Raw genomic sequence first — 13,198 nt, 5'->3', positions numbered from 1 at the left:
TGCCATTATTTATACACATCAATTGACAGAGAGTAGAAGCTATATGGACTCTGAGATGTTACAGCACAACTCCTGCCCAAATTATTAGCTGAACAATAACTCTGCAAATATATGAGGAACTGTGAGACATCAGACTAAAAAATGAGAGTAAGAAAGACCAAGCCAAGGCTGCATCACACAGATAATTTGTGGGTTGCTGTGATACTGAAAGCTATGCTACTGATGTTTCAGATGCCGTAAGGGAGACGATGGTGGACAGGTTTTAGTAGAGCTCCCAGATTAAGACACACTAGGAAGCAGGATTGGCTATCCACTTCTTAAATAACAGGCCTTTGAGAACTCTGTGAACCATAGAGGAGCACAGATATTTATAGCAGTGTAGTGGTAGAGCCCAGACTGGAAATAAGTTGAAATGAGGAAAAACAATCACAAACATAATTTAATAATTGTAGCTTGAGTGTTAGAAAACGGGAAATTGTAAAAAGTGAAATGGCATGCATAAGCATTGACATACTAGGCATTAGTGAGATGAGATGGACTGGCTTTGGCCGTTTTGAATCAGATAATCATATAGTATGCTATGATGGGAATGAAAAACAGAAGAATAGTGTTAATTTCAATTTCAAGTTCTATCCTGAAATGCAATGTTGTGAGTGATAGGAAAATATCCATACACATACAAAGGAGACTCATTAACATGACTATTATTAAAATATATGCTCCTCTAGTTAGAGCCATAGAGGGAGAAATTGGGAGTTTTTACCAAATCTTGAGGTCCAAAACTCACTGAACATGCAGTCAAGATGTGTTACTGGGAATTGGTGACTGGAATGCAAAAGTTGGAAACAGTGAAGAAGGAATATGGACTTGGTGATAGAAATGAGACTGGAAATACTATGATCGAACATTGCATTTTCAATGATTTATTCATTGTAAATACCTTTTTTAAAAGACACAAGTAACAACTTTACACATAGAAATCACTTGATGGGCTGCATAGGAATCAGATTGACAACATCTGTGGAAGAAATCGTTGGAGAAGCTCAAACTAGGAGAGGGGCTAACTGTTGGTCAAACTATCAATTACAAGTTCAAATTGAGGCGAAAGAAAATGAAGAGAAGTCTACTAGTACCAAGATATGAACTTGGATCTATTCCATCTGAATTTCAAGCTCATCTTAGAAATAGGCTGGAGGCATTGAACATGAATGATCAAAGATGGGATGATATCGAGGATATCATCTATGAAGAAAGCAGAAGGTCTTTACACAGAGATATTAAAAATATCATCAAGGACCCTTGGGAAAGTACAAGAGAATACAAAGTAGCTACAGTGTACAATCCAAACTGTCTTAAGTTTTCAACCAGAAATTACTAGATACATAAAGGGTAAGAAAAGGAAAATGTGACCCAAACTAAGGAAAAAAGGAATCATTAGAAACTGACTTTATATAGACCCTGATACTGGATGTAGCAGAAAATATTAGAGATACATTTTAAGGGTTAAAGGATACTATTTTAAAAGCATGAGTCAACAAATAGGGACTTTGTATCTACCTCAGTGCTGTAAGTAGCTTCCAATTTATAGGGAACCAATAGGGCAGAGTAGAACTGCCCCCTTTAGGGTTTCAAGGCTCTATGTATTTAGGGAAGGAGACTGCTTCATTGTTCTCCGGCAGAACTAGCCAGTGGAGTGGAACCATTACCTTTTGGTTAGCATCACAGTGCTTTGTCTACCATGCTATCAAGGCGCCTTGGTAATCTGTATTGAGAAAGAACTAGGAAAGAAGCAAATGGAATGCCTGTAATGGCAGAATGCAATAACATGAAAAAGTCATAGGTGCTTAGCAGTAGATTAGAGAAAGCAGAATAATAAATTAATGACATTGAAGCCAGATTAGTAGAAATTATGAATAAGTAAAATGAATAAATTAAATGTTTGACATATATGAATAGAGCTTTAAAAACTTATCAACAGTTGGATGCAGTACATACCTATAATGGAGATAACCAGAAGATGGCAAATGGAGAAAATAATCTTAAAGATAATTGCCCAAAGCATTCCAAATTTAATGAAAAACTGGGAAAAAACCCACCAAGTTAATGTGTAGATCTACGAAGCTCAGGAGACCTTAAGTGGTATAAACACAGTAGTATCATAGACACAGCAAGATCAAACAGACAATTTTGAAAGCAGCAGAGGACAAACAACTTATGATATGCAGATATTGTCATGTTAACAGTTATACTCTCACTCTCCTTTGAGCCACTGAGTTGGAAACAATTCCTCACTAAAGCTCTAGTAGGTTTTTGGAGGCTGTACATTGCACAGAAGATTTTCCGTCTTTCACCCATGGAACTACTGGTGAATTTGTACCAGATGCCATGGGTTAGCAGTGTAACTCCCCGTGAACTAAGCCTATTACTTCTCAAGAAAAACAACGAAGTCTAGAATGCAGTGGAATAGTATATTCCATGTGCTAAAAAAGAAAGAGAAAAAGCAAGTTAACAATAAAAACCCCAACTCTCTCTACAAAGAGTTTGATTTCTAATGAGCGAAATGAAAACATTTCCAGATTTAAAGACACCTGAGAGAATCTGTTGTTAGCATGTCTGTCAGAAATTTTAGGTGAAATCTTTTCAGGCTAAAGGAAATTCTAAGTGAAATCTTTCAGGCTGAGAGGAAAACATCAGAGAATAATAACTCAGATACAAAGGAAGGTTGTGATAAGGATGTAGATAAATAGAAGGTATATTCATTTACACACATCTAAAAAGGAATATTTGACACAAGTAACTGCAACGGTGGGGTTAAGCACGGCACAGATTGTGGGAATGGTGCTGGATCAGTATTTCATTCTGTTTTGTGTAGGATCAGTATGAGTTGGAGCCAGATGAGTGGCACCTAACAGCATTTTCCTGTTTGGAGTTCTTGGACAGTGCAAACTCAGAGCTCAAACTGCTTGCCTTTGAGGCACTATCAACTCATAGCTGACCCTCTACTGGGTTTCCCAGGCTTTAAATCCAGAACAAGATTGACTGTTCCTCTTTCTTTCTTGGAGCCACTGGTGGATTTGAACAGCCAAGAGGCACATTACCACTCACTATGTACTGTACCACCAGTGCTCCCTGCTTGACTACTACCCAAAAAGTGAGTGGTTTGAACCTACCCAGAGGCTCCTTGGATCTGTTTCTGAAAGTTCAGTCTTGAAAACTCTAGAGGGCAGCTCTTTTTTGCATATACAGAGTCACCATGACTCTGAATCTATTGAACAGCAGCTAACAGTGTTTTCTATTGGTTTCTCTTAGCTCCTTTTAGAAAACATAAATTTGGATACAGCAGTAATTATAACACTTAATGATTTCACAGTATAAAATGTATTATATATGTAAAACAGTTGGGGAGCTTTGGTGGCCCAGTGGTTAAGGAATTATGCTGCCAATCCAGAGGCAGACTTTGAATTCACAAGCTCCTGCCTGGGGGAGAGATGGACAATCTCCTCCTGTACAATTTACAGCCTCTGAAAACTTCCTGGAGTGTCAGCTAAGAGTCAATTCCAACTCAATAGCAATGAATTAATGATTGATAAAGCTGCTAAAGTGCATTGGAAGGATACATTATTGGCATCACATTACTGTATGCCAGTGGCTTTGTAGGAGAAGGATGAGCAGTCTCCTGTGTGGTTTACAGACTTGGAAACCCAACAAAATATCAGGTATGAGATTTCTATTCAATGGCAATGAGAGTTACTGTATTTTACCACAATGAAGTCAATATTAGCCTTAGATAGATACCTAAAATTAAAAACTAAAAAAATTAAAATGATATACAAAAAAAGTGATAAAGGAAGAATCAGGAGAGAAAAAAAAATTCATGCAGCTATAAAGAAACATAGCAAGATGGTAGATATAAATCCAATTATATCAGGGATGATTACTTTAAATGTAAAAAGACTAAGTACACTGTTCAAATGGCAGGAATAATCAGACTAGATTAAAATAAAAATCCGTTACTGTCTTTTCAAGAGACCCATTTGAGATTCAAAACATAAATAACTTGGCATTAACTGTGGAAAAGATGTACCAACTAAACAGTTGTCATTAGAGAGCTAGCTGTGCTGATTATAATAATAAGTAATAGTAATAAGTTAGTCTGGATGATGTAGACTTACTTCTGCAAAAAGACACGCTACCTTTGATGGTAAGCAAATTTAGTGCCACTTTTAAAAAAAATGTAGGCTATTACCTGACAAACTAACCAAGTGAGCCATATTTATCTCAAATTTTTTTAAAAAGAAAGAAAATAAGGAGTTAATTAGACAATGTCATTAATTATAATGATCAATTATGAGTAATGTTATAAACAAAATATATATGAATGATTGAATTAAAAACAATGATTTGTAACTTTCATTCAAATGAAAAAGAAATATACATAGCTTTAGGAAAAAAACCAACCCAGATAGAAAGTATATAAAAATATGAACTCAATGGTGATTTCTGTGTAATAAAATTGTGGCTTTTTTTGTTAAAAAAAAAAAAGACACATTACCAAGTGCATTCAGTGGGGAAAAAAGGGAAAATCTGAATAATATTATGTCAAGTAAAGAAGTTTATAATCTTACCATAAAGAAAAGTTCAGGGACTGAAGATTTCAGTAAAAAAATCCCCTGAAATATTAAGAATGAAATCACATATTATGCAAGATCGTTCATAAATAAGAGAGGAAGGAAGAGTTCTCAAATTGTGTGGTCAGTGTTATATTGTTACCAAATACAAAGAAAAAAAATAGATATATCTTGTAAATATGGATGAAAAAGTTGTTAAAAGACTTTTAGCAAACTTAATCTGAGAAGATATACAGAGGATTATATACTATAACCAAATATAAATGATGGAAGATTGGTTTAATATTTAAAAATTAACTCAATTAAATTTCTTAATTACGGAAACTGAGGGTCTGAAACACTTGTTGCAGAAGGCCAAGTACTTCAGCCTTCAGTGTGAATTGAAGCTCAACATCAAGAAAACAAAGATTCTCACTACTGGGCCAATTGGCAGCATTATGATAGACAGTAAATGTTAACACATTTCACTTGCTTGGCTCCATAATCAACACTTTTGGTACCAACAGCCAGGAAATCAAAAGACAAATTGCACTGGGAAAGTCTGCTGTCAGGGATCTCTTCAGGGTACTGAAGAGTTAAAACATCAGTCTTGAGACTAAGGTGCACCTGATCCAGGCAGTGTAAAGGCACATAACAACAAACAACAACTCAAAATATGATTATTAATTAAAAACAAACCCAAACCCCTACAGCTAATATTATGCCAAAATTCTGAAGAGCAGTGATGTCAGTTTGAAAACTAAGGTATGCCTCATTCAGGCTATGGTTTTCTTAGTCACCTACTTGCATCAGAGAGCTGGACAATGAATAAAGATGACAGAAAAATGATGCCTTTGAGTTGTGGTGCTGGAGAAGAGTACTGACTATCCCATGGACTACTCAAAGAACAAACAGATAAGTCTTAGAGGAAGTGCAGCCAGCGGCGTGTTCCCTGGAGGCAAAGTTGATGAGGCTTCATCTTTCATGCTTGAGATGTGTAGCTAGGCAAAGCTGTTCCTTGGAAAGTGACATCATGCTTGGAAAGATGTAAGGTCACCAAAAGAGAGGAAGACTGAACAAGACAGATTGACACGATGACTTCAGCAGTGGGCTCTAGTATCAGAGATGATGAGGACGGCACAGGATAGGGCAGAGTTCAGGTCAGCTGTTCATAGGGTCACTGTGAGTCATACTGGACTTGACAGCACCTCACAGTAACAATATCATGCTTAATAATCAAAGACTAGAGTGCTTTATCTTAAAGATGGGGCACCAGGCACGGATTTCTACTTTTACACTTCTTTAAGGTGTTGTAAAGATCCCTGATGGACTGCCAACCCGAAAGTCTGTCATTTAAATCCTCATGAATTTTTCTGCTCCTTGAGAGAAAGATGAGGCAGTGTGCTTTTCATAAGATTTTTAGCCTTGGAAACCTGATGGAGTGTTAACCATCAGTCATAATCAACTTAATAGCAGAAAGTCTAATTTTTAATATTCTGTATTATAGAATCTTGAGAAAAAAAGACATTAAAGTTATACAGATTATTGACAACATAAAACTTATGCTAGTATTTATTAAAAAGAAATAAAGAAGATAAATATATAAAACGTGTTCTGTTTTTAAATACTATTATGTAGGTGCCATCGAGTGCCATCTAGGCACCATGCAGTCCACTAGGATTCATAGCAACCCTAGAAACAAAGGATCTGAACCTGCCCTTACCTACACCATCTTAAAATCTCTGATATACTTGAGCCCATTGTTATCGTCACCATGTCACCTAATCTTGTTGAAGGTCTTCTTTTTCTCTGACCTCTGTATTTTCCAGATGATGTCTTTTTCCTGGCAACATGCCTAAAGTATGTGAGACCAAATTTCAATGTCCTGGTCCCTCCTGACAACATAAAAGAATATGAGATCAAGAGTCACCATCTGTGCCTCTAAAGAACACCCTGGTTGTACTTCTTTTAAAGGATATTTGTTCTTTTGACAGTCCATGGCACATTGAGTACTCTTGTCTAATTCCAGTGGAAAGACCATGGCTTGGATCAGTCTCATCTTGCTCTTTAGCACGTGGGAAAGGTCCTTGACAGCACATTTTCCCAGTGCAACAATTTTTAAAAATTTCTCAGCTGGAGTTATCCTGAGTGTTTATTATAGATCCAAGCCAAAAAAAAAAAAAATTGTATACTACCAGTGAATAATGGAAGAATGACATTAAATGAATTCTATTCCCAGTACCATCAAAACCTGAAGTATTTATGAATAAATGTAACCAAAGTAATGTAGAACCTGCATACTGAAAATTTCAGAACATAACTGAGAAAAACTCAAGAAGACCCAAATGTATACAGATTCTATATTAAGATGCCACATCTTCCCTAATTTGTATGATATATTGCCTATCAAAATTAGAGGATACATTCTTGCATTTGAAAAGCTGATTCAAATCAGCTTTTCAAAACTTACATGAAAGTGCAAAGAGCCTAAGAGAGCCAAAACAGTTTAAACATTAGAACAAATTTAGAGGGGATAGTGAATGTCTGAATTTGAAACTTAGCATAAAGCTACAGTAATGCAGATAGTCGTATATACATATATAAAGGCCAGGAAGCAGAATCAGGAGCCCTGAAATAAACTCTCACACATACATGGTCACCTGTTTTTCAACAAAAGCACAAAGGTAATGAAATAGAAGAAATAAGATTTCTAAAATACTACTAAAATATTACATGTTTATCTGCAAAAAATACCAACCATTATCTTACTCAAGCCATACATAAAACATTGGAATAAATTTTGGTAGTCAGGCTGTATTTCCTTGAGTAATTTATATACACATATCTTGATGTCTAAAATCTTTTTTTCTCGGTATAGTACCTTTTCCCTGTTGCTTGACGTTGTTCTGCTTTTTGATCAGTTCTTAATGAATGGCATTGAAGAAAACACACTTTTTTGTTTAAAATGAAGGATACAAAGAGCTAGAATAGAATTGAATGTATTTGTTGAGGCAGTATTAAAGATTCCAGTAAGTCAAAGTTCTATGTGTGAGAATAATTAGGTTCATTAATTATTATAGTTTATAATGAACTTCAGTGGGCAGAATATGTAATGAAAAATCTCAGAAAAGTTTATATTCGTTGTCTTTTTATGCCCAAATGAGGCATTACCAACACAACATCTTTTTTAAACACAGGATGGCCTTTCATGTCTTCAATTTTATATCCTTTATTATAGCATTTGATGTAGTATTTTAACCTTTCCAAGTTTTCAGGTTTTTTTAAAGGTTAGAATTAAAATTCAAAGAGCATATTTCCTTGAAATCTAAGTGACATTTTCCTAGACTGAGAACTTCTGATATTTTACCTACTAGTTCATTTCCCTAAATGCCAGTATAGAACTTTCTTATTTGCCTGTGGTAGACTATATAATACAGTTTCTACAGCTGTTTTGATCCCAGTTCAAGTTCCTTCTTATTAAACTTTTGTGTCCTTCAGTTTTTATAGTAGCTAAAGTAACTAAATTAAAATGTCCCAGATAGTTTTCCTTCTGTAAGTTGTAAAATGACTTGAGAAATAGTCATTGGATGGTGCATGTTAGACTTTGTAATGTGCATTTTTTGCTTATAGTATATATAAAATTTAAGGAATGTAATTAACATATGACAGTTATGGGCTTTTAAAGGTTTTTTTTTTATAACTATGGGCTTTTAGATTACTTTTTTTCTACTCACTATATAGGGAAGTTTTGGGGGTTGTGTATTTTTTTGGGTCATGTTTGATGTTTATTACTACTCTTTTCCCATCAAGAGTGGGTGTCCTTGAGGCTTTGCCTAGAGTGGAAGTCATCTCAAAGGCTTGGCTTAAAACCCTGCAGGGGGGAGGGAGGGGACTGCTGGCAGAGAGGCCTGGAAGACTCCACTCTGGGAGTTTGGCTTTTTGCTGCTTGTAGATGTGGTACTTATGGGCAAGTAAAGGGAAGTTTTTGGGGTTGTGGTTTGGTTTTTTGGTCGTATTTGATGTGTATTACTACTCTTTCCCCCCAAAAAGTGGGTGTCCTTGAGCCTTTGCCTACAGTGGAAGTCAGCTCAAAGTTGTTGGTTTAAAACCTCACAGGACCTGTGGGCCACAAATTTATTAATTTTTGAATTAATAATCCTTGAATAACACAGCAATCTTGGTGTTGCTGTGATACTGCACACTGTTCCATAGTCTTGTCAAATAGATTAATGGTTACCCATTATGTACAGTGTTTGGATGAGCTTCCAGATTGATTTATGCTGGGAAGCAGGAGTGGCATCCACTTCCTAAACTAGATGCCTCTGGAAGCTCTACAAACTCTCTAAACTCTATAAATGTACAGAAATGATGGTAGTTGTAGAACAGAGTTCTGTACAGAAATGATGATAGTCATAGAACAGAGTTTAAGCCTTTTGTGCAAAACTTTCTCTCAGTCATATTCAACTTGACGACACTTAACCACTGCTAAGTGAAACTAGTGCTGTTATATCTGGAGGAACACTCTTCCACTTTGTACATCACTCTTTGTCATTGTGCAGTATGGAATAACCTGTGTTGCTGTGATACTGACTGAATGACTGAACCTTGTACCATTGGAGTATCAACCAGAATGGCTTCCTAATGTGGATGTTGTTTGGTAGAGCTCCCAGTTGTAAAACAGGTTTGAAAGCAGGAGTGGCATCTAATTCCTAAACCACATGCCTCTGGAAACTCTATGAACCTGGAGAAATGATAATAGTTATGAAAAGACATTAGGTCTTTTCTTCATAGAGTCGCTATGAGTCGCTCTTTATTCGATGGCAATCAACAATAACAACAACGCTCACTGTTACTCATTTCTCTACTCATTATTACTCTTTTCTTTGCCCTTCTGTTTTTTTAATCAACTTGCATATAACCAGCCATACACACTGTACTTCTTCCATCACATTGTGCCCCACACAGTCCTCATAAATACTATACTTCATACAGTTAACCACCTATCTATATCTGTTCTCATCCTGCACCTCAGATTCTCACCAAGTCTCCCACTCCTTCTCCCTCACCACCTACCAACCTCTGCCATCCCAGTGATCATCTCTCCTTTCTCATATCCCCTGCATGTCACCCTCCTTGCCCATTGATACATACCTTGCACAGTTATCGTCTATTTTCACAATAGTGGTGTTATGCAGTATTTGTCCTTATATAACTGAGTTATTCCACTCAGCATTATGCTCTCCCATGTTATATAGTATTTTACAAAACCCTTGTTCCTTAGTGCTACATGCTGTGTACCATACAGTTGGAACCAACCTAGAGCTGACCCTCCAGTGGGTTTTCAGAGGCAGTTAATCACATGGGAGGAGATTGTACATCCTTCTCTTGCAGAGCAGCTGTTGGCCTTGAACCATGTGCCCTCAGGATTGCAGCACAACTTTTTGGCACTAGGCTGCATAATATTCCATTATGTGGTTGTGTCACAATTTCTCAATCCATTAATTTGTTAATGGACAATTAGATTGTTTCCATTTTCTTGTTAGTGTGAATAATGCTGCTGTGAATATTGTTGTTGTGTACTGTCGAGTCAGAACTGACCCATAGCTGACCCTCTGGTGGGTTTTCAGAGGCAGTTAATCACACGGGGAGGAGACTGCCCATCCTTCTTCCACACTGTGAACATAAGTGCCCATTTTTCCACTCATGTCTTAGTTCTAATTTCCTTGATAATCTATTTCTAGCAATAGAGTAGCTGAGGATTTCTGTGTTCAGCTTTTTGAGGAAATGCCAAACTTGTTCAATGTTGATTGTACCATTTTACAATCCTACCAGCAGAGTTTAAGGGTTCGAATCTTTCCACATCCTCTCCAGCATTTATTGTTTGCTATTGTTAGCCTTTGCTACTACTGCTATGGTAAAATAATATCTCATTATTGTTTTGATCACATCTCTCTAATTGCTATTGATTTTGAACATTTCTTCATGTGTTTCTTTGCCATCTGAATGTCTTCCTTTGTAAAGAGTCTTTTCATGTCCTTTATTTTGTGATTGGATTATCAGTCTTTTTTTGTGGAGGCTCTGTAGTACTTCTGTAAACCTTAGTTATGAGACCCTTGTCTAAAATGTTGCCAAATGCTTTTCCCAGATTTGTGGGCTTTCCTTTTACTCCACTGGAGAAGGTTTTTGATGCACACAGAAACTTAATATTAAGGAGGTCTCATTTCTCAGTCTTCTCCAGGTTGTGCATTTTTAGCTGTGTTTACAAGTTTGTTCCCATTTTTATCTCTTATGATCTTTATGATTTGGGGGTTTGTCTCTAGGTCTCAGATCTACTTCAAGTTGATTTTTGTGTATGGTGTCTACTCACTGTTACTCTTAGGACTTTTTGTTTTATTTTCTGTTGCTAAACCTTAAAAGTTTTTGAAAGATAGTTTGCTTTTAATATCATCAGGTATGTTATTTATATCAGACATTTTTCATCTCTAGATAAGGTCTCCTTTTATGTTTTTAAAGTATAATGTCTCTATAATAACTATTACAATGAAATTTTCTACATAGTAGGCAGTAAATAGTGTTGTTTCAATGTTGGCTGGGGATACAAAGTTATAATTTATTAAATACTTACAATGCTCATAATCCTCTAATTAAATTAGCATACTACATTTTGCAAATTTCTAGCTAAGATTAATAGCAAGACTTAAACCCAGGCTCTTAACTATTACTTAACTATTTTGAGCTAGTTAACCCTTAAGTTTAAATGATATATATTTAAAGAAGTTTTAACAAAGAAATATATTTAGAAAGAACATTTTAGGTTAGAGAAAGTAATGAAGTACCTTATTAGACAGAGGAGGCAAACTGATAGTGTAACGTAACGTTGGATGTACTGATTAAAATAATTTGTGTGTGTAATGCTGATTGTTTTGTCACGAAAATACATGAACACAGCCTTGCTCAGTGCCTGGCACATTTCAGGGAGTCCATGAATGTCTTGTCTTCTCTTTCTAGTTATTTCAGAAAAAATTGAGTAACAGAATTGTTTCTAGAAATTCAGGTTATTTGGAGATAGAGTAAAGGAAAAAATTAGAACTGTCTAATACTATTCAGTTTAACCTGTCTAGTTACGCATGTAAGTTTCTTAACATATATAGGTAGTTTTCCATCTCTAGTAAATTAAATTAATATATTGACTATTTAATGAATCCATTATATAGCAAAGTTGGTTTCAGAGCAACAAAATGAGAAAAGTTATGTAATTTGTACTGCAGGTATTTGAAAACTAGTGAATGATAGTTGACTAAATGAGCTCTCAAAGTTTAGATTACAGTTGTGGTGCCATATTTAATTACACTGATTCAAACATAACTGATATATTCTAAATCTCTGTCTTACTTGAAAAATAGAAACAATTGCTTAACTGGAAGACTATGAGAGTGGTCAACACAGATTGATGGACTTGAGTGCAGTGGAGAGTGAATGTGCAGATGATGGGGTCTTGGTGTTTGACACAAGATGGTTGAGACTTTAAAATTATTTCAGTGGAATGGCATTGGTGGTGGTTCTGTAAAGGGCATCTATTCAACCTCAGGTGCCGTGCAGATGGCAAAGCCAGCCTAATACAGAAAAATGAGAAACAAGTGCCTATTTAATGTACAGGAAGGCATGATCCGTACCACAAATAAATAATGGTATTACACACAGGAAGTCTAGCCAGATGGCTGTACATTAAAACACATGACTCCTTGAGAGAATTTAGTACAGGCAATTTGCTTAGATTTTCTGCAGACCTGCTGCATATTCTGTTAGGGTAGGGAGAACAAGAGATTAAGTGCGTTATTTATTGAAAGTGTTTAGGTGAAGTTGGCAGTAATTTAAACATAATCTGATCCCCATAACTACTTAAACTATCTTTTTATAGGGGAAAAAGTGAAGAAGGGGTAATTGGCCTTAAAAAGTATAAGAAGTGAGATTGTTTAGTAAACCTATAGGAAAAAAGTATAGAACCTGTACAACTGTTTTTTGTCGCATACATTTAAGTTTTATAAAATGTTTTCACTAGGCAAACGTTTATAACATATTTTTATCAGTATGACAGTAGTATTATTTTATACAACTTTTAATGAGGCCAAATACCAGTGACATAGTCAAATTTTAAAAGGAAAATGGTTAATGTGTTGAATGTTATTTTCACTAGAAATATTTTTCTTTTTCAGCTTAAAGAAAGTGGTTATTGTACAGGTCATGAACCAGATTCCTTGGAATTCAGCACTGTTGGAGGATGGGTATCAACGCGAGCATCAGGCATGAAGAAGAATATATATGGCAATATTGAGGACCTGGTAAGTCATTTTGTAAAATTACAATAACGATTATTTTAAATAGGTTGTTAAAAAGTAATTAAATATCATTAAACATTAACATCCAAGCAGATATATGCACACCCATGTCTGTCGCAGCTCTGTTCACAATAGCAAGGAGTTGGAAACAACCCAAGTGCCCATCAACAGACGAATGGATAGAGAAGCTGTGGTATATTCACATAATGGAATACTATGCTGCATTGAAAAACAAGGAACTCATGCAATATTATT

General features: G+C 35.7%; 1 protein-coding gene across 1 annotated transcript in view; it reads left to right on the top strand.

Annotated features, from left to right (window-relative positions):
• AGPS (alkylglycerone phosphate synthase) overlaps positions 1 to 13,198 on the top strand; it is a 202,913-nt gene that overhangs the window by 90,890 nt on the left and 98,825 nt on the right. The window contains exon 9 of the mRNA XM_006878799.1: positions 12,821 to 12,946. Coding sequence (XP_006878861.1) covers positions 12,821 to 12,946 — 126 coding nt within the window. The remainder of the gene's footprint in view (positions 1 to 12,820; positions 12,947 to 13,198) is intronic.

Source organism: Elephantulus edwardii, unplaced genomic scaffold (genome assembly GCF_000299155.1).
Source record: "Elephantulus edwardii isolate Elephantulus edwardi_28Jun2011 unplaced genomic scaffold, EleEdw1.0 scaffold00001, whole genome shotgun sequence".
Classification (NCBI taxonomy): domain Eukaryota; kingdom Metazoa; phylum Chordata; class Mammalia; order Macroscelidea; family Macroscelididae; genus Elephantulus; species Elephantulus edwardii.
Note: the sequence above shows the minus strand (reverse complement) of the source record. Positions and strands in the feature narration are given on the sequence as shown.